Source organism: Rhinatrema bivittatum, chromosome 6 (assembly GCF_901001135.1).
Source record: "Rhinatrema bivittatum chromosome 6, aRhiBiv1.1, whole genome shotgun sequence".
NCBI lineage: Eukaryota > Metazoa > Chordata > Amphibia > Gymnophiona > Rhinatrematidae > Rhinatrema > Rhinatrema bivittatum.
The window spans coordinates 350256931-350284102 of NC_042620.1; the positions used below are offsets into that span (position 1 = coordinate 350256931).

Sequence of the window (27172 nt, forward strand, 5' to 3'; positions counted from 1 at the left end):
GTGGAGTCTGAATGCTGCTCTCTAGAAAAAAGTCAAAAACCAGATGCTGGACCTGGTTGAGGAGTTGTTTGCGGCTTTTGCCTGCGAGGTTGCCTGGACTGGCCTTTCTGGTAAGGCTTAGTAGAGCGACCTTTGGTCAGAGGAGGATAAGATTTCCTTTGGCGGTAAAAGGATTTCTTGGGCTCCTTTCTGAATGTTTGCTTAGCAGGATATTCAGAAGGTATCAAGGAGAGTTGGCGAAGAGTCTCATGGTGATCCTTGAGTTGTGCCACTGCCTTTTGTATTTGCTCACCAAATAGATTATCTCCAGTGCAAGGCAAATCAGATAATTTATCCTGGACTTCAGGCCATAGGTCCGACGACTTTAGCCAGTCCCACCGCCTTGCAGGAATGGCTGTTGCCAAAACCCTGGAAGTGGTGTCAAAAACATCATAGGCAGATTTTATTTCATGCTTGCCCGCTTCTAAACCCTTTTGAGCCAGGGCGTGTAATTGGTCTTGAGACTGTTGAGGTATGGACTCTGCAAAGTCCTGTATTTGTTTAAAGAGGACCCTGTTGTACTGGGTCATATAAAGCTGATAAGAGTCGATGCGGGATATAAGCATTGCCCCTTGAAAGATACGGCGACCTATAGCATCCAGGAATTTTTGTTCCTTTCCTGGAGGATAGGAAGAATGAGGCTTGGATCTTCAGGCTTTCTTTCGGGCTGACTCAACAACCACTGAATGGTGGTCCAATTGGGACTTCTGGAAACCAGGAGTTGACTGGACTAGGTATGTGGTGTCAGCTTTCCGATATCCTGGTGCCAGAGAACCAGGTTGTTCCCAATTTCTTTTCAGAAGATCCAGGAGGACATCATGGATGCAAATAGATGTTAGTTCTTTAGGAGCATCTAAAAATTGAAGAAGCTCCATCATCGGATGTCTATCATCTTGTTCTGTCTGAAGTTGAAAAGGAACCACTTCAGACATTTCCTTCACAAAATTAATGAAGGACAAGTCCTCTGGCGGAGAACGCTTTCTGCATTCAGCAGGAGAGGGTGGCGATGGCAAGTCATCGGTATCCTGGGATGAATCATCAGTCCAGGTATCGTAGGGATCATCTCCAGCACCCCCAGCATCCTTGGAGGGATGAAAAGCTGGTATACCTGAAGGTCCCAGGCGAGGCACAGAAGGCATCGAAGGTGTCACCGGTGGCACCGAGGGCATTGATGGACAGGTCGGTGGCACCATTGGAAACAAAGATGCAATTGGTGAAACCGATGATCTAGGCATCGGAAAGACTCCCGATGCCGGAAGGAATGGTGTTTCTCCTTCTTCTGTCGATGAAAGAGAAATCGGAGAGGAAGGCACTGGGTCCATTGGTGACGTCGGATCCATCGGAGGAAAAGCAGCGATCAGCGCTTCCATTCCCGTGAGTAACGGTGCTAGTGCTGCAGGAATGGGATCGGTTACCAGTTCAGGCATTGGTACCGGTATCAGCATCGATGGAACCTTGAAACCTTGCATCGCTCTGCCGATGGCCTCCTGAATCATCTGATCCAGTTCCTCCCGGAAACCTGGAGCATGGAGCCCCGATGCCGGAGGAGGAGGAGGCGTAGCCGGAGGGACCACCGTTGGAGGTGGAAATCGCGGCTCCTATCACCAGTCACGGTGAAGGTTGCCTCGGTGACCCTGAACCAGATAGGGATGGTGCCTTTTCTGGACAGGCTTTCTTCGATGGTGGTTCAGATGATGACGATGTTGAGGCCTTGCCTGCGTTGACAGTCTGAGACCTGCGATGTCGATGCCGATGCTTTTCTCGACGCTTTCCTCTGTCCTTTTCCTGAGGGGGAAAAGAGGGTGTCGATGGCTGTGGAGTCGTCGATGCTGTTCGGACACCGGCCGGTGCCCGATGATGGTGTGACGTAGACGGTGTTGGTTCAGATGACGTCGATGCTATAGACGGCGGCGGGGTTTTTGATCTAAAGAGAAGTTCCATTTTCTCCATTCTAGCCTTGCGACCTTTAGGTATCATAAGGGCACATTTGGTGCAAGTAAGGACATCATGCTCGCTACCCAGACACATTACACATACCTGGTGAGGGTCAGTAATGGACATTGTGCGGATGCAGTCCGGGCATCGACGGAACCCTGATGCCATGGCCTGTGAAAAAATTTAGCCGTGGTGCGGTCTACGGCCAGTAGTCCATGAGGGCCAAACTCGACGGGAATCGATGGGAATTGGGTAAAAAACGTACTGGACCACTGCGGGCGTAAAAATGAAAGAGGGGGACCCCTGTGGGGTAGAAAGTTGAATAGTAATTCCGTGAGGAAATTTCCTGTCAGGAATCTCTGTGGAGCTCCTTAACCCACGTGGCTACTGCTGCACGGAAAAAAGAAGACTGAAGGGGGACCCCTGCTGGTTGCAGGGTTATTGCCATCCTGGGCATGCCCAATAGGTGCCAGTCAAAGTTCTAGAAACTTTGACAAAAGTGTTCCGTGATTTGGCTCCATCCTGTGATGTCACCCATACGGGAGGACAACCATCCTGCTTGACCTGTGAGAACACTCTTTTTTCTCTGAGGGCTATTCTACTCTGAAAGACCTATTGTAAGGACATGGTTCACACTTGTAGAAACTGCAGCCAATCATCTTTAGTTTTAGAGATCCAGAGGTCAATATTCAAAATTAAACATTTAAATGGATATCTTGGAGTTATATGGTTAACTTGGAATTAGATGGATAACTTATGAGTTATATAGATAACTTGCCATTTAGATAGATAAAGGCTAGAGGTTAGGGCTTTTCAGCTTAGAAAAGAGATGGCTGAGGGGGAATATGATAGATCTCTACCAAGAAAGGACTTGAATGAGTAAATGTGAAATGGTTATTTACTTTTTCAGATAATACAAGGACTATGGGGCACTCCATGAAGTTAGCAAGTAGCACATTTAAAACAAATTGGAGAAAATTCTTTTTCACTGAATGCACAATTAAGCTCTGGAATTCGTTGGCAGAGGATGTGGTTAAGGTAGTTAGTGTAGCTGGGTTTAAAAAAGGTTTGGATAAGTTATTGGAGAAGTCCATAAACTGTTATTAATCAATAGGGAATAGCCACTGCTTGTTGTCAGCATTAATAGCATGGGATCTATTTAATGTACTTGCCAGGTACTTGTGACTTGGACTGGCCACTGTTGGAGACAGGATGCTGGGCTTGATGGATCCCTGGTCTGACCCAGTTGTTAGGTTTTGTAGGTTTCGTGGACCCTTGGCCTGAGGTGGGGGTTGACACTACCTGAGGGTTTGAGCTCCACAGGTCCCCACCATGAGGAGGCGAGGTGGACTGGAAACACAGGCAACAGGACCACGGCTGTGGCCCAGGAGAGAGGAGGCGTAGAAGAGCGGTCTGCGTCACAGCCATGTGATCGCAGGCACCTGCACTGAAGCAATACTGCGGGGGGGCCCCAAGGAGTGGGGTCTGAGAGAGACAGTTCAATGGTATCGCAGTGCTGAGCAGGTCAGGAGATAGGATATACCAGAGGAAGGATCTCCAACGCAGAAGCGTACAGGGCAAGCCCTGAGGAATGGGGAGTGCGGAGACAGGACCCCTGATGAGGTAACGCTGAGGCTACCCTGAGAAGCGGGGAAGCATAGAGGCAAGATCTCTGGTGTGGTAATGCTGAGGCTACCCCAAGGAGCGGGGAAGCATAGGTACAGGATCTCTGGTGTAGTAACGCTGAGGCTACCCCGAGGAGCTGGGAAGCATAGAGGGAGGATCTGTGGCGAAGTAGCGAAGAGTGGGGTAGCACAGAGACAGAGTCCCTGGAAAGGAAGCACAGAGCAGGCCCCCAAGAAGCGGATACCCAAAGCCAGAGTCCTCAATCAGAGAGCAGAGATCCAAAGCAGGACCCGCAGGTCCAGGAACAGGAACAAGCACCAGAGAAGCTCAGGGAACTCGTTGCAAAGATGGTTGGTGTAGGCCAAAGGAGGTGCTTAAATATCTCAGGCTTGTGATGTCATCAGCCAGGGATGACCCTGGAGTTCCCGACATTGGGCCTTTAAAGGGAGGACAGATTTTATTTATTTATTTATTTAAACATTTTTATATACCGACCTTCCTCACAAAATATCAAGTCGGTTTACAGTACAGAAAATAAATATCAGTACCTCACATATATCTCCAATTAAATTACAATAAACAGAATCCAATACTCTAAAATCATAGCTACAATATAAAACCAATATCAAATTAAAATCCTAATTTAAAAACCAATAAAACAATGCTAAATTAATACAGCCCACATTATTCATTTTTCGAACCTAGGATTTTATATATAATATCTAAAACAAATTTTATTAATCTCTGATTCGGCCCGTTTCCCCAGCTGAGGGATTCTAACCTATCCTTTCTAACTCCCCTCAGATGGCGCGCACGTGTGCCTAAGGAGGCCAGGAGTCGGAGCATAGGTTGGCGGTGCGTCCCAGCTGCCTCGTGGAGCACGGAGAGCCAGGAGGAATGTGGCGGTAGCGGCTGGCCACAGCCATAAGTTCACCAGGAGTGGAGAGCCAAGCATGACATGATGTGAATTGGGTCGGTCGCGGACAGCCGCGGCCGATGCTCATAACACCAGTATGGCATATCTTATGTTCTTATGTTCTTAATCCATCTAAATGGCAAGTTAGCTATCTAACTCCAAGTTACCCATGTGAGTTATCCATATATATATCTTTGAATATTGACCTCCCAGAGATCTGGGACTGCTTTGGATTTCACATCTCTTGGACAGGTACTCATTTGGCTGGTGGTGTCATATCTGTGTTCTACAAGAAATTTTACTTGTTGCATGTAAAACTAGATCCTGATAAAAGAACTATGCCAAAAACTTTACAGGAAAAAAACCCCAGAAAATCTTAACAGAAAGAGGCCGATATTCAGAAGCCATTTAGATGGCTAACTGAAAATTTATCCATCTAAATGGCAAAGCAGCAATATTAGAAACCTAATGAGGCTAAATTCTAGCCGCATAAGAGTTATGCGGCTAGAATTTAGCTGCATAAATCAGAGGAGTTCTGGGGCAGGCGGTAGGCATTTTAGGAAGCAATGGAGTTAGCTGCATAAGATATTCGGAATTAACCGCACAACTCATGCGGCTAACTCTGGTTGAGCCATAAGGCTGTCCTAAAGTTATTTTATTTTTTTTATTTAGAAATTTTTATATTCCGACATACACTCTGAGTATCACATCGGTTTACATGAAACATGAACTTGGCATGGTAGCGCTTTACAGTTAGCCAGATATACTTATCCAGCTAACTTTAAGATAGCTAGGTATATTCAGCAGCTTGGCCACACTGCTGAATATCCCTGTTAAGTTAGCCAGATAGCTATATCCGGCTAAATTAACTAGCCACTCCAGGGCTGAATATCAGCCCCAAAATGTTTAACTGCCTTAAATAATATGCTGCAATGTTGGTTTTTTCTGCACTGTGGCTAGCTCATCAATCACAGCATTAAAACAGAACTGTTTATCACAAAGTTATCTACAATGTTGTGTTCATACGGCAAACAGCCAGAATTATAAGTTGTTAGGTTTAAAAATAAGACATGACTTACCAGAAGAGTTATGCAGACTAAACCTGCCACAACACAAATGAATCTGACACTGCTTCCTCACATTCTCCTTCATCAAGCAGTGAAACAGAAATATAAAAAATCCTAAAACAACATATACAAAGACTTTCACTTAAAATGTGTGAATATAACCCTGGGGATCACATTTAGACCCCTATCCCATAATATTTCCCACTATATCCCTTTAGTCCAGTAAACCATTTGTAGGAGATAGTATACTCCTGACCATATTGGTCCTAGAAAAAATGGTATATTTGTAGGTTGTGATACGTCTTATTGGGCAAAACATTGCATACGTTTCCAAGAAGGGTACAAATAGCTCTACATTAATTAATAATCAAGTTCTTTATTTTCATAAAGTTCCCAGAACCTTTTATCAGTCTTCTGTGTGTATCTTGACTAGATTGTAAGCTTCTTTAAGCAGGTACAGTTTGTACAGCACTGCTTACTCTTTGTAGTACTATATAAATGAATAATGACTGAGTATGATTCAGTTCAAATATAGAACTTATCAAATGTACAACACTATGCCCATCTCTATTTTGCTGAGAAATTTTCCTTGAGAAAACATTCAACAATAAATTCAATGAAATGGAAAGAACATTTTTTTGCATGTACATTTTGTTTAAATGTAATGCTGTATCTATTCTGGGCTTTGTAATTGATTTATCATTTTTGCTTTCTCAGGGTTAGTCTAGGGTAGCCACAAATCACTAGTTCAAATGTAAATGTCTGATTTTTGGGATGCAAATTAGCAGTTTTAAAAATTCCAACAACTTTCCCATATGACTAATACAGGTCTTAGAGGGACCCCAAATTTGCCCCTTACTAATAAAGTTTCAACAGAGCCTGCCCCTGTTAATGAGGTCAGTGAGTGTGGGAGTGTTTTAAGGTTTGGCACTCTACAGTGGGAGTTGGCCTAGGTTTAATAAAACTTCTGCATCCATGTGATGCAATGAGATTGTGGAGTTGGAGTCTAGAGAAACCATTCTGCCCACTGAAGTCCGAGGAGGCCCAACCATTCACACAGGGAAAGTCCAAAGAGGTGCTCTCTCAAATGAGATGCTGGTGTTCCTATTTTGAGAAAGTAGCTGGGGCTCAAGGCAATGGTATAGTCATGGGTGGGCCTCAATGGGCCGTGGCCCACCCTCTTTGGGCATAGGCCCACCCATTAAGCATTGCCTAGTGGCCCAAGAGAGGCTGTGTCCCAGGGCTGCAGCGGACACACCCATGCCTCATGGCCTCCTCCATTTCTCTGTCACATGCTGGGTATGTCCGCTGTAGCCCTGTGACATAGCCTCTCTTGGGCCATCAGTGGACCCCCCATCCCACTGGCGGCAGAAGAGGCCCAGGAAGCCACTGGCAGACCCTATCCTGCCAGCGTCCAAGAAGAGGAGGAGGCCCGAGAAGCTGCCACTGCCTGTGGACCCCATCCCATCGGGCGGTCAAAGAAAAAAAAATCATTGGGAAGGAGCCTGTTCTGTCTCTCTAAGTGTGTCGTCCCTGTGGCATTCAAAGCACGTGTGGTGAGAAGATGCTCTATGCTGATCTCATGCATCGAGAGATGCATGAGATCAGCATAGAGCATAGAGGAAGTGCTAATCCTGCCAGTTTTGAATACCGTGGGGCAGGCACATGAAGAGAAGCAGCAGCAAAACAGGCTCCCCCTTCTGCTCTTTATGGGCATTCTGCTTATGTTTTATGTTTTGTGTTTGTGTGTGTGACTAAATGGAAGCCTGCCTGGGTGTGAGGGTGTGTGAGTGAATGGGTGCCTGCTTTGATATGTGTGTGGATGGAAGCATGCCTGGGGGTGTATGTGAGTGTGGATGTGAATGGGAGCCTGCCTGGGCCTGTTTGTGACTTTGGACAACTGGAGTTGGCCACCCCTTCATTAGTGTATCACTATTTTGGACTTAATTGTTTTATTTACCATCAGTGCCAGTAAAGAATTGTTAATTTGAACAACAGCTTTGGAATCAGCATGGTATTTTTGGGATCTGTACTAGGCTGATGAGCAGAAAAGTCACAGCGAGGAGAAATCCATAAAGGTCCTGAAGAGTTCAAGCTTTTCCCCCGATATGGGAACCGTGGGAGGTCATGGGTCCTGCACTAGATCATGAGCTTCTTCATGAGCTCTTGTGCCCAGGACCCAATCGAGACTGGGGCTATATTGCACTATAATAGAAATTATAATCCTGTACCAACACTAACTTGCATCTTTGACTGTTTATCTCAAGTAAAAAAAAACAAAAAACTAGATAAAATGATCAAATTGCAGCTGGGATCCAAGATGGTGGATCAATAGCTGACAGCGTGTGAACTCCCTTGGGCATTTTCACCTTATATCTATTGTTTTCCGACTGCTTAATTTACTTTATGGGCAGAAAGAGGAAGCTGAAGACAGGGACTTACCCTGCAGCCCTTCTGATGCACCTTTCTATGGGCCTGATGGACACCCATGTTGTTTGTGGCCCATTGATGCCAGGAAATGTGCCGTTGAAGAGACTGGGAGGGGAAGATGTGCTCCTGTCTCCCCCAGGCTGGTAATCACCTTTGAACCCGGTTGAGAGAATGCCGCTTAGGAATCCTGTGATAGCATGGGCCTCCCTTGCAACATAGAGCATGCTGCTGAATGTTGATACAAACCTGACACTTTCTGCGAGGAGTGGTGAGGTAGGCACAGCAGCAGTGAGGTCATCTCCGAATTCCTGGGCAAGAAGCTTACTGAACATGGAGGAGTGGGAAGGACAGAAGGGCCCAGTTTTGGATCATCAAGCAATTTCTGTATACAAGTCCAGCCATTTTTGAACATGGTGAGACTGATTTCCTTTTCCCTTGAATCTATTTGGGAAGCCATTGTGGACCTAAATAAATCTATCTCAAGGCAATTAACCTCTTTGGTAAAGAACTGTATGGACTTGGATAAACGAGTACAAGCTTTAGAAAATTCCTCCTTGGATCTGGGACAGCAATAAGAATGGATATGATTCAAGTTAACATTTTCAAGAGACAAATATTAAGGAGAATATATATTTGGCCTCTAAAATGGAAAATTTAGAAAATGCAGTAAAGACTAAAAACCTTAGGTTCATTAATTTTCCTAAATTACCATCAATATCGCCAAGAGAGATGTTCAGGAGATATTTAATGGAAATATTGCATGTTCCTGAGAAAGCTATTCCTCCTGTTTCAAAAATGTACTGTCTTCCTCCATTTAAAAAGAGATCTGAAGAAACAAAACTCCGTTAATCCCTACTGAAGGTCCCAATCTGGATGTTTCTGCTTTACTTGAGACTTAGGATAGTGAAACGGCTATTTCAGCCACAATGATAGATTCGTTGTCTCTAGAACCCGACAAGGACTGGCTATTAAGGCTTTTCTTTCATCATCACTCTGAGACCTTCTTACAGCTAAAAGTGAAAGTATTCCCTGGTGTCGCAAAACAGACTCAGAAAAAATGAAAGCAATTTCTTCTTATGCGTTCTGGGGTTCAGCGATTGGGGGGGTTCTTTCTCAAGTTTCCCTGTAAATGCTTGATTAAATATATTTATTTATTTATTTATTTTGTGTTTTTTCTATACTGGCATTCACGATAGGTATCACATCATGCAAGTTTACAATTAATAAAGGGGTGTCAAAAGAAGATACAAGAAAAACATTAACAGGTGCGGAACGAAACGTTGCAGTTACAATATAGAGATGTTTCATATATTTTTTATGACCCTTCTCAATTGACCCATTTTCTAAGCGACAAAGTAGATATCTCTAGTCCTTCTGAAACACACCCAGGGCTTGTGGCTCACACTCCGGTGCAGGCCCTTCCCTAGGAAGGCTTTGAACTTTCCTTGCCAGTTGTTGTTGTTGTTATTGTTGGTGTTGGTGTTGTCTGCCATGAGCAATCTGAAGCATCCAGTTGCCCACTAATAAAAGCTGTTTTTATTGGCCCAGAAGGCCTTGGTAGGTGTGTCAGTGAGCATCCCCAAAATATTGCGTTCTGCGCTAATAGCTGTGATCTGCAATAACAGCAGGTATGGTGCGTTAAAACTATTCCCCTCGGTACTGCCAAAAATAATAGATGTAGTTCAATCCCACATTAAATCCCGCATTACTGTGCAATAATTCAGTGCAATTAGGGTTGTGACACACTTATTTGAATAAATTCAATCCCTTTGCATACCGATCAGTCAATTTGCATGTGTCTTTGAGTTGTAAAACATAACGCACCATGCCTTGCACCTAACGCGCGATAGACCATTTTTAATATACATTAGGGCCTCAGCACATTTTGAAAAATGACCCAGTCATCTACATCCATTTTCTTCCTCTCAGAGTTCCCTACAAGCTCTGTCCTAATATCTGCGAAACTAAGTCTTTGGACTCAGGTCTTATTATGGCAGCCTTTAACACCCTCCTCTCAGTCCTGATGAGGTTCTACCTTAACACCCTGTGGGAATTCCCAATAATAATTTTCTAAAAAAAAAAAAAAAAGGAAAAAAAATAGTGGGTCAGGTCCACTGATTGGCTCCACCTTCCACTTTTTCCCAGTGAGAAAAAGGAGGAAAGTTAAAAAAGGTTCTGGGGAGATGACCTGGCATAACCTGTCAGAAAATCACCACTGCTTCCTTCTTTCAGCCTTATAGATGCATCTGAAGAAGAGATCTGGTCTCACAAACTCATGTACTTCAGCATGTTAGCACAATCAGAAGTATTGCAACCTACAGAAAATCTACTCAGCAGATAAATAGATTGGTCAAAATGCAGAAAATGTTTACATAAGAGGTGTGTCTAATTTTACACCAGCCATTGATCCCTTGCCTAGCATCCTGAAATTCAGTACAGAAGCACAGAGTACTTCGAAGTGCTTAAAAAGTCAGCGGCAATAAAAAATAAAATTCTCACTTTATAGACTAAAATATATTATTATTATCATCATCATAACTAGAGACAGAAAATCTCTCTCACACACTATTGCTATTATTAATTGGTAAAGCATATTTGTACCCTGCAATGTGTTGCAAATGGAAAACAGATAGAAAAACGCAACTTGCACAGGTCCCCAGGCAAAGAAGGCAAAGCCCCACGTCAGCCCCAATAGAACGGTCAGGCTGGCAGAGCTCTTCAGGCCATGTAAAATTCCCTCTTTCTGATTTTTCCCTTTGTTCGACTTCACTGAGTTTATTTGAAGGAAGACAACAATGAACATGGCCACGTTCATGAAAAATATTATGCAGAAATAGCCCACAACTGAGATGTAAAATACTATATCTTTACGAATCCAGCAGCTGTGAATAAAGAAACAGAGAGAGAGAGAGGCATTAATGGAACGCGGTCAGCTGCAGTACCTTCTTTTCACAGTTTTAAAAGTAAAGCAGTAATCACTCCTAGCAGTGAAATTTTGCATCATCTCTTGAATACTGCTAGAGGCTCTTTATTTGAAAGCAATACTATTTAATAAAGATGTCTGTAGTTAATTCCAACCACCACTATAACAGAGCTCTCAGGAAGATGACTGAAGTAATCATTGGAGCATGGAGTGATGAGAAAGCAATAGGCCCCTCTCAGCAGTACATGCTGCCTGCCCCAGCCCTAGGTTATACCCCAGGCCTTCATCTCCCTAGGAGAACAGGAACAGGGAATTTTTCTTAACTATATATACTTTTTATTTTCAAAATATGCACTGCAGTACCTAATAGGTCTCTATGCACATGGGAGTAGAGGGGCAGAGATACTCTAAACTGACTAAACATATTGCCAGGCAAAATCTGCATACAACAACTCTCATTACACTATTTATTCAGAAAATGATGCATTAGAAACTAGAGTTGTAGTAAAAAATAAGCCTATGTTCACGGGCCTCAATTTAACCCAAACCTTTTAGGCCTCTGGAGGGTTAATTATGAGAATTTGCTGAATAGTTACTGTCATCAAAGACAGTCATCAAAATAATAAGACATTCAACACAGCCTGAAAAAAAAGATATCAGAAGTATTTAGGAGCCACCGCAAATGTTCTGTTAACCTCCTGCATTCCAGCCACACAGTTGACAACACATTCCTATTCATCCAACTACATGCACACCTTTTATGCCCTTCTGGCACTTCTCAAACCTTCTCGAGGCTGTCACATAGCTACCATTCTGCAGTATGAAAACTATTTAACACATTAAACATGTAATTATGTTTTGTTTTGTACAAAAAAAAGGAAAGTTAGCATAAAACACTTTTCACTTACTGTCAGATAACATCTAAAAAATATTTTAACAATCCGTATAAAGTTTGCTATGTAAAAGCTGTTTATAAAAGCTTAGTGCCTCTTTTTCCATGGGAAATCATGGTATTGATTTTTAAAATAGCTTCGGCTACCCTGATACAAACATTAGCCTATAAAACATGCATAGCATATTTCTTAATCTATTCTGAGCTAAAAATGTAAGGATCTGGGTGGCCATTTATAGACTAACCAATTTATTCTGAGCTACTTTGGGTTACATTCACAGCTTTAATCCCTTTGTCTGTCTCGAGCTTATTCAATCACTCAACATACTTTTGGGCCGATTCTGTAGAGTGTAGAGTGTGCTCGGCTATGCGCACTGTTAACATGCATTTGGCTGCATGTTTTCAATACTCTTTATACTCTTTATACTGTATGGGGTTTAGTGCATCAAAAACGCGCAGCCAAACCCCCTGGAAACTAATAGCGCTCATCACATGCAAATGCTTGTTGATGAGGCTATTAGTTAATCACCCGGGATACTGAAAGTAAAATGTGCAGCCAATCCCCATATTTTATGCTCATAAATTAAAGCCAGCCCAAAAAAGTATACAGAAGAAAAGCAGAAAATATTGATTTTCTGTACACCTTACAACTTAATATCCTACTTAATCTGACTTAATATCCTAGTGATATTACGTCGAAGGAACCAAAAATGTAAAAAAAAATTAAAAAAAAATATTTAAAAAATTGTGCCAGCTGGTCCGGTTAAGAACATAAGAAATTGCCATGCTGGGTCAGACCAAGGGTCCATCAAGCCTAGCATCCTGTTTCCAACAAAGGCCAAACCAGGCCACAAGACCTGGCAATTATCCAAACACTAAGAAGATCCCATGCTACTGATGCAATTAATGGCATTGGCTATTCCCTAAGTAAACTTGATTAATAGCCGTTAATGGACTTCTCTTCCAAGAACTTATCAAACCTTTTATGAACCCAGCTACACTAACTGCACTAACCACATCCTCTAGCAACAAATTCCAGAGCTTTATCGTGCGTTGAGTGAAAAAGAATTTTCTCCGATTAGTCTTAAATGTGCTACTTGCTAACTTCATGGAATGCCCCCTAGTCCTTCTATTATTCGAAAGTGTAAATAACCGAGTCACATCTACTTGTTCAAGACCTCTCATGACCTTAAAGACCTCTATCATATCCCCCCTCAGCCGTCTCTTCTCTAAGCTGAACAGCCCTAACCTCTTCAGCCTTTCCTCATAGGGGAGCTGTTCCATCCCCTTTATCATTTTGGTTGCCCTTCACTGTACCTTCTCCATCGCAACTATATCTTTTTTGAGATGCGGCGACCAGAATTGTACACAGTATTCAAGGTGTGGTCTCACCATGGAGCGATACAGAAGCATTATGACATTTTCCATTTTATTAACCAATCCCTTCCTAATAATTCCTAACATTCTGTTTGCTTTTTTGACTGCTGCAGCACACTGAGCCGACGATTTTAAAGTATTATCCACTATGATGCCTAGTTCTTTTTCCTGGGTGGTAGCTCCTAATATGGAACCTAACATCGTGTAACTACAGCAAGGGTTATTTTTCCCTATATGCGACACCTTGCACTTGTCCACATTAAATTTCATCTGCCATTTGGATGCCCAATCTTCCAGTCTTTCAAGGTCCTCCTGTAAGGTATCACAGTCTGCTTGTGATTTAACTACTCTGAATAATTTTGTATCATCCGCAAATTTGATAACGTCACTCGTCGTATTCCTTTCCAGATCATTTATATATATATCTATTGAAAAGCACCGGTCCAAGTACAGATCCCTGAAGCACTCCACTGTTTACCCTTTTCCACTGAGAAAATTGACCATTTAGTCCTACTCTCTGTTTCCTGTCTTTTAACCAGTTTGTAATCCATGAAAGGACATCGCCTCCTATCCAATGACTTTTTAGTTTTCATAGAAGCCTCTCATGAGGGACTTTGTCAAACGCCTTCTGAAAATCCAAATACACTACATCTACCGGTTCACCTTTATCCACATGTTTATTAACCCCTTCGAAAAAATGAAGCAGATTTGTGAGGCAAGACTTCCCTTGGGTAAATCCGTGTTGACTGTGTTCCATTAAATCATGTCTTTCTATATGCTCTACGATTTTGATCTTGAGAATAGTTTCCACTATTTTTCCCTGCACTGAAGTTAGGCTCACTGGTCTATAGTTACCTGGATCGCCCCTGGAGTCTTTTTTGAATATTGGGGTTACATTGGCTACCCTCCAGTCTTAAGGTACAATGGATGATTTTAATGATAGGTTACAAATTTTAACTAATAGATCAGAAATTTCATTTTTGAGTTCCTTCAGTACCCTAGGATGCATACCATCCGGTCCAGGTGATTTTCTACTCTTTAGTTTGTCAATCTGGCCTACTACATCTTCCAGGTTCACAGTGATTTCTTTCAGTTCATCTGACTCATCACCCCTGAAAACCATCTCCGGAACTGGTATCTCCCCAACATCCTCATTAGTAAACACGGAAGCAAAGAATTCATTTAGTCTTTCTGCAATGGCCTTATCTTCCCTAAGAGCCCCTTTAACCCCTCGGTCATCTAATGGTCCAACCGACTCCCTCACAGGTTTCTTGCTTTGGATATATTTAGAAAAGTTTTTATTATGAGTTTTTGCCTCTATGGCCAACTTCATTTCAAATTCTCTCTTCGCCTGTCTTATCAATGTTTTAAACTTAACTTGACAATGCTTATGTTTTATCCTATTTTCTTCAGATGGATCCTTCTTCCAATTTTTAAAGGATGATTTTTTGGCTAAAATAGCCTCTTTCACCTCACCTTTTAACCATGACGGTAATCATTTTGCCTTCCTTCCACCTTGAGAATAGATGCTCAATTTTAATGGTGTCTGTTTTTGTTAAGGTCCTGGGCCGTGCCCCGGTCCCTCCTCCTACCTCGGGGCCAGCCCAGGCCGCAGGAACTCCTCTTCGACCGTCCAGGTCGACATGGCTCCCGCCACGGCTCTCCCTTCACGAGGGAGATGCCGCCGATCCGACACGCTGGGCCCCGCCCCTAGGCGCGCATGCGCGCGTGGGCTCAAACCTTAAAGGGGCCAGCGCAGGAAAATGGGAGGACAACCTTCAGATGACATCAGACGCTGCAAGGTATTTAAACCCTGCAGCTTGGCCTAATCCTCGCTTTGCAACGAGGTTAGCTCTCTCTAGAGTGTCTAGTTGCTGCTTGACCTGCATCTCCTAACCCCAACTTCTGATTCCTGGCTTCTAACCCCGGCTCCGTCCACGACTCCGCTTCAGCTTGACCCTTGGCTTCTGACTCGGTCTTCTGATTCCTGGCTTCTGACCCCAGGTCCGTCCACGACTTCTGCTTCAGCTTCCTTCCCTTCTCAAGTATCCGGTTCTTCACTGCCTGGAGGTTTCGTCTAAGCCAAAAAAATCCACAACTTCTCATTCGACCCTAAAGCTTTATTCTCAATTGTATCTTCTCTTACAAAACCCTCACCACCTATCATCCCTGATGAGCAAGCTTCCAGTAAAGCCAACGAACTCGCTATCTACTTCGATAAGAAGATAACCAATCTCCTCAAGCCTTTCTCCGCATCTCAACCAACAACACTTCCTTCCAGCACTGTTCCACCCACTAGGAGCTTTAACCTTACATCCTTTGAGACCCCATCCTCAATGGAGATCGTATCCATCCTCAAAAAGCTAAAACCTTCTTCTCACCCGTTGGACGCCATACCCTCCAATCTTCTACTCTCCATTCCTAACACAACCTCTCAATCGTTAGTAGACATCATCAACTGCTCTCTAAAACAAGGCAAGGTTCCAGATCAATTAAAACTAGCCATTCTAAAACCCTTACTAAAAAAACCTAACCTTCCATCAACTGACCCTGCCAACTACCGTCCAATAGCCAATCTTCCCCTGATCTCAAGAGTGATGGAAAGATTTGTAAACAAACAACTGTCCGATTATCTTGAGGAGAACAACATACTCTCTCCCTTCCAGTTCGGATTCAGAAAATCTCAAAATACTGAAGCTCTACTTTCATCTCTATCTGACACCATACTTCTCAACCTGGAAAAAAAACAACCTTACCTTCTCGCACTTCTCGACTTATCCGCCGCCTTCGATACGGTTAATCACTCCATTCTACTGGAACGCCTAGCAGATATCGGCATTCAAGGAGAAGCACATGATTGGTTCAAATCGTTCCTTGAGGATAGATTCTATAAGGTCAGAATTAATAATAAAGAATCTCTCCCAATCAAATCAAACCGAGGAGTCCCACAAGGTTCATCCCTCTCCCCCACGCTCTTCAACATTTATCTACTACCTCTCTGCCATCTACTCTCTAATCTCAAACTTAAATTCTACATATTCGCTGATGACGTTCAAATTCTTCTTCCAATCACTGAATCCCTGCAAAAAAACATGGGCACACTGGAATTGTTGTTTACAATCCATCACTAACCTGCTTACCAGCCTGAACCTCATCCTTAACTCAAATAAGACCGAAATCCTCATCATCTCTCCAGATGAAAAACACAATCTCCTCAACTCACAAAGCGCATCCCAATTCACAAATACATTCATCAACCAGACCTCTTCCGTCAGAGATCTTAGGGTTCGGCTCGACAACCTATTCAACTTAAAATCGTTCGTCCACAACACAACCAAGGAATGTTTCTTTAAACTGCAAGTTCTCAAAAATCTGAAACCTCTTCTACATTTCAGTGACTTCTGGCTAGTAGTCCAGTCTATCATCCTTACAAAGTTAGACTACTGCAATTCTCTTCTCCTAGGCCTCCCTGCATTAATTACCAAACCTTTAAAGATGGTCTAGAATGCTGCGGCTAGGTTACTCACCAATTCAAATAAAAGAGCGCACATCACACCCATACTTCACGGTCTTCATTGGCTTCCCATAAAATACAGGATCACCTTCAAAACACTAATGATGATTCACAAGGACATTCACGGCATCACCCACCTCAATCTAAGCTCTCAACTCCGCACACATACATCTGCCAGACCAATCAGAAACGCCTATAAAGGATCTCTATACGCACCTCCGATCAAAACCACTGTAAGAAAATGCGCTATTTCCACAGCTGGGCCCAGCCTTTGGAACTCGCTACCACCCGAGCTTCGCCAAGAATCCTCTCTTCAAATTTTTAAGAAACACCTCAAAACATGGCTCTTCAGACAAGCCTTCCCAGAATCTCAACACTACTCGGACACTGATCAAAGGACATAACAGGTCACCAGGGAACCACCAGACATGACATATCAGGACCTTAAGGAGATACTTGATCATCCTTTACTTCCCTAGCATATTCCCCTGATCATGATTCAATGCCTCACATCCGTCCTTCTCCCTACTCCCCCTTCCCTCCACCCTTCAGCCAGATTCTCATTGCTACCCTATGCCTTATGGCCCCCACCATGCCTTATCTATTATTCAGTCTCATAATGTTACTTCACTAGACATATTATTTCTTGTTACGCCCACAGCCGCCCCAGTTGTTGTTGCTCTATATATTATGTTATTCATTGACGAATTATTTTTTACTGTTGTTTGTTGTTGTTGTTGATTTGTTTTATGTTCATTGCTCAATGTTCTATGTAACGCCATAGCCGCGACTGTTCTGTTTAAATGGAAACCGATATGATTTGAAATTTGTTCAAGAATGTCGGTATACAAAAATTCTAAATAAATAAATACCTACTCGGGCTACTCCTCTGGTCCTTGATTGCAGAGGATCACATCTAAGTCCAAGAAGCCTGGGTCCCTACGGGCTCCTCCTGTGGGGACTTCGGGCTTCTAGTGGTGAAGCCTTCTCCGGAACACCTCTTCAGTGCTGCCTCCTGGCTGCGACGTACACCGTAGGCCCCCACAGCGCAACACCATCAGTCTCAGCCTGCCCAAGGGTCCACATCCCTAACAGTTTGCAAGGCCATGGACCCGGTGGATCTCTCGGCCCTGAAAGCCATTCCAGGTATTGCAAAAAGGTTGCAACAACAACAAACCTGCATAGACTCCCTGATGATGATTGTGCAGAGGTTAGTTGATCGGTTTTACGGAACCACCACACCCAGCCCTCCGGTACCGGTAGCCGGAGCCGATGCCGTACCAACCATGCCCATACAATTGCCAGCACCCTCACGGTATTCGGGGGACATGAAGTTATGCCGGGGATTCCTTAATCAATGTTTTATTCGGTTTAACCTATTGCCAGCCCAGTTTCCCACGGACCGGATCAAGATTAGCTACATTATCTCACTATTGGATGGGAAACCCCTGGCATGGGCCTCTTCGCTATGGGAGCATTAGGACTCCCGCCTGGCCAACCTGGTGCAATTTGTCACCACCTTCCGATGGATCTTCGATGAGCCCTCCCGCGGGTCTCTGGCTGCCTCTGAATTACTACAGCTACGCCAGGGTAACCGACCTCTGTCTGAGTATGCCGTAGAATTTCAGACCCTCGCAGCCAAGTTGAACTGGGGGAGTGACAGCCTGCACGGCATATTTCTGGAAGGCCTCTCCTCAAGACTTCAAGACAAGTTGGCGGCCAGGGACCTCCTGGACGACTTGAATAGTCTCATCGATTTGGCGGGTTGCGTGGACCGCCGTATCCAACGCCGGCTCCGGGAGAGGAGGCCCGCTCAAAGACCCGGGAACTCAGGAACCACACCTTCCCAACCAGTGCCTTCCCCAGCTGCCTCTACAGGGACTCTAGATGCAGAACCCATGCAGTTGGGCCGGGGCCCCATCTCTCAAGAAGAGAGGAGAAGGCGTCAGGCCCAGGGCCTGTGTCTGTATTGTGGTGGCAAGGGACACTTCCTTGCTCGGTGTGGCGAGCATCTGGGAAACACCTGGACCTAGGGATAGTCGGGGAGCTAACCCTAGGTAACTCCAGTTCTGCTTCCCCATGTACCATTCCAGTAACCATACTCCTTCCCGAAGGGAACTTTGATACGCTAGCCCTGATTGACTCCAGAGCCGGGGGGAATTTTATCCTCAGAGACTTAGTCCAACAACTTCAGATTGGGGTCTATCCCCAAAGACCACCTGTCCGGGTGTCTTCCATTCATGGGACCCCTCTTCCTGGGATTATCTCTACTTGTACCAAACCCCTCACACTACACACAGGCCTCTTGCATGTGGAGGAGATTTCGTTTCTCAACCTGGAAAAGTCCATGCATCCACTCATATTGGGGCTACCCTGGTTGCATAAGCACTCGCTGGTAATATGTTGGGACACCCTCCAGGTGGCGTCCTGAGGTTCATCGTGCTTCGACACCTGCCTGACCGCTGTTCCTCGACCTTCAATACCTCTCCTGACCGCTCCCTTAGCATTACTGCTCCACTATCAAAACTATATCGATGTCTTCTCAAAGGAGAAGGCTGAGCTTCTCCTGAAGCACCGACTTTTTGACTGTGCTATCAACCTGACCCCAGGTACCACGCCTCCACGAGGAAGGGTGTACCCGTTGTCACTTCCAGAGACGCGGGCCATGTCCGCATATATCCAGGAGAACCTAGACCAAGGGTTCACTCGACCATCCAATTCCCCGGCTGGAGCCGGATTCTTCTTCGTGGCTAAGAAGGACAGGTCCTTCCGACCCTGTATAGATTATCACGGCCTGAACAGTATTACCTGACGTGACCGCTACCCCTTGCCCTTGATTCCAGAACTTCTGGACCGACTACAAGGAACCAAGGTGTTCACGAAGTTGGAGCTCCGTGGGGCGTATAACCTGGTGAGGATTCGGCCAGGCGACGAGTGGAAGACCGCATTCAACACAAGGGATGGCCACTATGAATACTTGGTCATGCCCTTCAGCCTCTGCAATGCCCCTGCGGTTTCCAGAACCTCATGAACGAGGTACTAAGGGACATGTTACACACGTCGGTCATTGTCTACCTGGATGACGTGCTGATATACTCTAAGGACTTGGACACGCACCACCGAGACGTCCGCAGGGTACTGCAAAAGCTTTGGGATAATCGGCTCTTCACTAAGATGGAAAAGTGTCAATTTGAGCAGGAGTCCTTACCCTTCCCGGGGTATATTGTGTCCTCCACGGGGTTCCATATAGATCCTAAGAAGGTGACGGCCATCAAGGATTGGACTCAGCCTGTGGGGATCAAGGCACTTCAATGCTTCCTTGGTTTCACCAATTTCTACCAGCAATTTATACCACCTCGATGGTGGCACCGCTTACAGCCCTCACCAAGAAAGGGGCCGATGCCAGGAACTGGTCTGCAGCAGCACTATGAGCATTCCAAGAGCTGAAGACAGCCTTCCTTCAGGACACTTGTCTCCATCACCCGGACCCCCAACATCAGTTCATTGTGGAAGTTGATGCCTCCGACATGGTGGTTGGAGCTGTCCTGAGTCAAATATCCAGTAACGGCAAAACCCTGCCGTGTTCCTACTTTTCCTGGAAATTCTCACCTGCAGAAAAAAATTATGGCATAGGAGACAATGAACTTCATCATCATGGCCTTCCATCAAAATGGCCTTCGAGGAATGGTGCCAGTGGTTGGAGGGAGCCCAGCACCCAGTGATCGTGTATACAGACCACAAGAATCTAGAATGTTTATGCTGCGCCCAGCACCTCAACCCCCGACAGGCTCGATGGTCTTTCTTTTTTAGTCACTTCAACTTCCTTCTCCGCTACAGACCAGCGGCCACGAACGTCCAGGCGGACACTTCTACTTCGCCACAGTACATCCTTGACCTGCGTCTCCTAACCCCAGCTTCTGATTCCTGGCTTCTGACCCCGGCTCAGTCCATGGCTCCACTTCAGCTTGACCCTTGGCTTCTGACTCGGTCTTCTGATTCCTGGCTTCTGACCCCGGCTCCGTCCACGACTCCGGCTTCCTTCCCTTCTGTAAGTATCCGGTTCTTCACTGCCTGGAGGTTTCGCCTAAGTCCCAGCGGCTCGGACCCTCACGGGCTCCTCCCGGGGAGGCTGCAGGCTTCCAAGGGTGACGTCTCTTCTTGCCTCCTGGGCTCGGCCGTTGCCTTGGATTACCTACTCCGGCTATTCCTCTAGTCCTTGGTCGCAGAAGATCACACCTAAGTCAAAGATGCCCGGGTCTCTACAGGCTCCTCCTGGGGGGACTTCGGGCTTCCTGTGGTGAAGCCTTCTCCGGAACACCTCTTCAGCACCGCCTCCCAACTGCGACGTACACTGTGGGCCCCCACAGCGCAAAACTCAGTCTCAGCCATCCCAAGGGTCCACATCCCTAACAGTTTTCCTACCAATGGCTGTCAGCGATTTCAGAAAACCGACACTCCTAAAACTGCTGGGCCAAGGAGGTGCTAGGGGCATATAATGGTCCCTAGTGCCTCCTTTTAGTGCGACCCCTCATTTAAATATAGGATCCGCATCCAGGAGAGGTGGCTGGATGCATGTTGGGAGAGCGGGCGCTCAACACGGAGCACCCATCTCCTGCATCTCTTACTGAATTGGCCTGATTGTACTTGCAAGCAAGCCCAGGAACCATTATCTGCTTTCTTATCACCTTTTACTTGGACTACAGCAGTCTGTTTCTCACTGGTCTACCACTGAATGATCTCTTACCATTCGAGTCTTCTCAAAATTCAGCACCATGACTTATGCACAAATTGCACTTTACAATCATATAACCTCTCTTCTCAAATTACTACACTGACTCTCCATCCACTTCCACATAAAATTCAAACTTCTTAGACTTGTCTATACGTGCATTCACACCATACATTATCTCATCTGTTCTTTCTCCTTACACTCCCCTTCTCAAACTTCTTCAGGCAAATTGCTCTTTATTGTATCCTTGCCACATTACATGCCTGGAATAGTCTTCCTAAACATGTGTGCAAAGCGCCCTTTCTGGCCAAATTCAAATCCAGCCTGAAAACTCATCTCTTCAAGGCCCCTTTTATTAAACCTTAAATCTTCTTGCTCATGTAAAAGACTTTATCAATCTGAACTGGAGCATGTATCTCTTAACATTTTCAGAAAGTACTGGGGTACTGAAAAATACTAAAAACAAGTAGTCAGAAGTACTCAAAGCCTTTTATTTGTTTATTGTTGCATGTTATATCTGACAGTCTTTACTAGATTGTAAGCACCAAGGAGCTGAGACTGTCCTGTGCTTCTGTACAGTGCTGCATACATCTGGTATGCACTATACAATGATTATTAATAATAATAATAATAATAATAATAATATATATCTTTCATCTGCTTAAATACACAGCACACAACTGTGGGACTATGAATCCCCCAGGACTGTGTGAATATAAGATACATATAAAACTAACACAGTGCACTGCTACATTGGCAAGCAGGACTCATTCATACTGACTACTTATAGCACTAGCTATACGTTAGGTGAACATCTTGTAGATAGCATTTCCTCATGGCCTTTCCATTTCACCAGTTATTTTTAAGTATATGGAATATAAAAAAGATATTGTACTCACAATAAAATATCAGGCGATGGGCTCAGTTCTCTGGAAACAGGCAGTTTGCCATAGAAATCTGTTTCTATACTAGCTACAAGAACAACTATAATTGCTGGTATTCCTAACATAAAATGAAAGACACAAAGAAAAAACATTATGTAAATAGAGAAGCAATGACATCTGGCAATGTATTTATCATATAAGAGAGTCCATTATTTATGGGTTTATACACAGCTGTAAATTAAATACTCTGCACTTCCACAAGGATCAGAAGTGGTTAAGTATCAAGGAATCTATGCTTCAGCAGTATGAATATGTTTTCCTAAAAGTTATCCAATACTAACTATATATAATGAGGGTAATTTTATAACTCCTCGCTACAATATACTACAATATAATTGTCATTATAAAACTGTACCAGTACTAACTTGCATGTTGACTGTCTCAAGTGAAAAAAAAAGTAGATAAAATTCTCAAATTGCCTGTCATTCATATACATTTTTTGAAAACCTTGCAGAACTCCAAACCAGAACTTCCCTTGGTTTTCTTCAATATTGATCCAATAGATTTTAACCTGGGAAACTTTCCTGAGAATTTTCAAAGTAAATTTACATACATAAATTTGCTTTGAAAATTCAAATGTAAGTGCCCAGATATATGCACAGATTAATTTGCATAAAGTTACACCTTCTCTTAGTAGAACACAATTTATGTGGGTTAAATTATGCTTACCACCAAGTGAGTGGAGAGCAAGGAATACACCAGTAAATAAATTCAATAAGGCAGGGGTTGTATCAGGTCAGGTGAACCATCTACAGGCACAGAGACCATACTGAAGTAGAAAACCAACATGAACAGTGCCACGTTGGTTAACTTGGCTGCAAAGATACGCGCATCTTTGCATCCTTGACCATCTAGATGGCATACTTTGAATTCCTGTGCATGCAGCTGAAGATTTGTTTGTTTCCATACTGTTGAAGATCTGCTTGGCTTCTTCCTTTGTCCCTCCCAATGCAGCTATTGTGAAACACGGCTGTATCAGGGGACCAACAATTGCTACTATAATTATTTGTTCCACTACTTGAAAATGCAAGATTTGTCTGCCTGAACTTTTACTGTGTGAATAAAACCTTTTTCTACTTCAGAATGGTCTCTGTGACTGTAGATGGTTCACCTGACCTGACATACCCCTGCCTTATTAAATTATACATATCCATTTTTAAATAAAAAATCTATGACTGTAAATTCCAGCTTTGCTCCTGGAATGCCTCTCCTCTATGCGCATAAAAGGGCATGCATACAAAGTGTATGCAAGTAATTTTACACACATATCGTTAATGCAGTTTTCTAAAGCCTCCTCAGCCTTGATAAAAGTATTGTACCATGAGGTTGGCTTATTTATTACTGAAATCATGAATGCCTCTATATCTGAGGGCTCCTTGCTGACTTCTTTAGAAGTTGCTGTTCTCCCACTTTTGAAAAAAACTAACCTTGACTGCAGATCCTTTAAACTATCATCCTATTTCCTCTTTGCTACTCCTCACTAAGATCATCAAGAAAGTTGTCCACACCCAATTACAAGAATTCTTGGATATGGACGTACATATGGATGTACACCCTTTATCAAACACCTGCTGAACATTAATGGACACTATGACAGCCCTAGGGTTTACATTAATTACAGACAATCCAACACACAAAGCAGGACACTCCCTTGACCTTACATTCATAAATAGTAGCTTCTTAGAACACATTAAAACAAACTACTCACAAATTCCATGGTCCGACCACTTTCTAATACAGTCTACCATTAAATATAAGCGGCCCCAGCCAAAACATAGAACGGAACCAATAGAATTTAAATACCGACCACCATTTAACATTGAAACATTAGGAAACAAACTAGACGAAAAACTAAAAAAATTTGAGTTTAAGGATGGCCACTCAGCAACAAAAACATGGACAGAAACAATGAATAAACTAGCAGACGAAATCAACCCGATGAAACACACCCTCATCAAAGAACCAAAACAAACAAACCCATGGTACAACCAAAATATAAAAGAAATCAAGCAAAATCTGAGAAAAAAAGAAAAAAGACTGGAAAAAACACTAAACCAATGAAAACCTAACTAGATATAGAAAACATCTAGCCTACTACAAACAAACAATCCTTGATGCCAAAAAACAATATTATAGAACAAAAATTGAAAAATTCTCAAATAATCCTAGAACGTTATTCACCATAGTCAAAAACCTTACCAACGACACAACAGAAGCTCCCACAGAGTTACCTGAAAACAAATGTAACGAAATAGCTCAATACTTCGATGACAAAATTAGAAACCTTAAAAACAAAATTCCAAACACAACAAAACAAGAAATCAAAATGCACATAAGGGACAGTACACATTGGTCCACATTTGAGGAAACAACAGAACCTGAAGTTGAAATCATACTAAAAAAGATAAACCCAGCCCCACATATAATTGACACCATACCAACAAACGACATCAGAAAACTAGCCAACATAGTCTCCCCCACATTAACAAAAATCATAAACCTCTCTTTAGAGGAAGGATCCCTTCCAGATAACCTAAAAGGAGCAATAATTAAACCAATAATAAAGAAAAAGAACAGTGACCCACTTATACTGAGTAACTACAGACCAGTATCAAATCTACCACTAATAGCAAAATTAATAGAAAAAATCGTTCAGAAACAATTAGCTGAACACCTAGACAACAATAATAAACTATACCCCTCACAGCACGGATTTCGCAAACATTACAGCACTGAAACCTTACTTCTCTCATTGACTGACAGCATAATGAGAGGTTTTGCCAATGGTAAACATTACATCCTTCTAATGCTTGACCTATCCTCTGCCTTTGACACAGTAAATCACGACATACTGCTAAAAAGACTCGACGAAATTGGATTAAAGGAAAAAACTAAAGCCTGGTTCAGATCATACCTAAGTAACAGATATTATCAAGTTCAAATAAAAAACACATTGTCAGAGAAAATAAATCTAGCAACTGGAGTACCACAAGGATCAGCACTCTCCGCTACACTCTTTAATATCTACCTACTTCCACTGTGCCATCTTCTAGCAGGCCTGGGTATCATACACTACACATACGCCGATGATATTCAAATATTACTACCAATCGAAGACTCACTGGAAAAAACACTAAACCTAGCAATCATGTACCTTGACATCATAAAACAACTACTAAACCAAATGGAGCTAGTCATTAACATAGAAAAAACCGAATTCCTCCACCTTGAACGAAAAAACATGACAGTCATCCAATCTCCAATACTACTAAAAAACAATCAGAAAATTGAAATAGCCGAGAAAGTACGGAACCTCGGTGTAATAATAGACACAGAACTCAGCCTCAAACAACACATATCATTAAAAGTCAAAGAAGGATATGCCAAACTAATGGTCCTCAGGAAACTTAAACCATTACTAAATCAAACAAACTTCCGAACGGTTCTACAAGCTTTAATATTTGCCAGCACTGACTACTGTAATGCCCTACTATTAGGATTACCATACACGACAATAAGACCACTCCAAATACTCCAAAACTCGGCCGCAAGAATTTTGATAGGCAAAAGAAAAAGAGATCATATCACTGAAACGCTAGCTGAACTACACTGGCTGCCAATTGAATACAGGGTAAAATATAAAACCCTTTGCACTATACATAAACTAATCCATGACGAAAAAGCTGAATGGCTAAACGCAGCACTCCGCATCCTTATCCCACACAGAAACCTGAGATCTGCCAACAAAGCCCTCCTAACCATCCCTCAGTCAAAACTGCAAAACTAACACAAGTCAGAGAAAGAGCACTATCATTGGCCATACTGATACTATGGAATACCATGCCCATGGTAGAGAGATTTCAAAACTTTCAAAAAGAGCTTAAAGACATGGCTCTTTAGAGAAGCTTTTTCACAAAGCGAGCGAGCAGGAGAAAAACGCTGAAAGCTGTACACACAAAATCTTTATACAGCACTAGCACATTTTATGTATGTACATCATGGTTTGTTTACTACACCTCTTAATTGAATGTATAATCTAACCATCTTTATTGTGATCACAGGTCAGATTAGACAACACTGAACATATAGCCATTATTGTGAAACTATGTTACCGAGCTTATCAGGCACCTCCATTATTAATAATAGGAACAGATGCATGTACAATTTACTATATGTGCCTCTATGTAAACCGTTGTGACGGTAATATACTGAACGACGGTATAGAAAAGATTTTAAATAAATAAATGTACAACTTCCTCCACAGTTCACAGTTGGATTTTGACCCTGACATAATACCGAATCTCTTTTATTCTTAAACTTAGATAGCATCCATCAGGGGTGGATTGGCCTATCGAGGCTTCAGACATGCCCCAGTGAGCTGGTCATCACAACCTCTTGGTTGGTGTTAGTCACAGCAGCCCCATGCCCGTGGAGCCGCTGTGCCGAACACCAACCCGCAGCATCTCTTCTCTCCATTTAAGGCTGGCTTTCAATGTTCGGTCCGGCAGCCATATGAGCCATGGGACCTGCTCACCCTCTCTACTTAATGAGCATGGGTGCATGGCAGCAGCATGGGCTTGGAACCTCCCCCCCAGTACAGCACCATGATGTGGGAAACACTCCTGACACTTCCCTTAGCATCCTGCCTCTCTCTGTTCCCTGCCGGTGGGGCAGGAAGGAAAAAAACAGCTGTGGGCTGCTGGTGGGGATGAAAAGATTTGCTATTCAGCTGAGGGCTGCCCCCGAAGCCTAAGCTGGTGAGGCCGAAGACTGGAGTTGC

At 43.5% G+C, this 27172-nt stretch overlaps 1 protein-coding gene across 1 annotated transcript in view; it reads right to left on the minus strand.

Annotated features, from left to right (window-relative positions):
- The window catches only part of LOC115094595 (adhesion G-protein coupled receptor G2-like), a 107103-nt gene that overhangs the window by 24105 nt on the left and 55826 nt on the right, over positions 1–27172 (minus strand). Inside the window, exons 2-4 of the mRNA XM_029607814.1 lie at positions 22348–22450; positions 10615–10895; positions 5596–5697 (exon numbers count right to left, since the gene is read on the minus strand). Of these exons, the coding sequence (XP_029463674.1) occupies positions 5596–5697; positions 10615–10895; positions 22348–22450 (486 nt within the window). The remainder of the gene's footprint in view (positions 1–5595; positions 5698–10614; positions 10896–22347; positions 22451–27172) is intronic.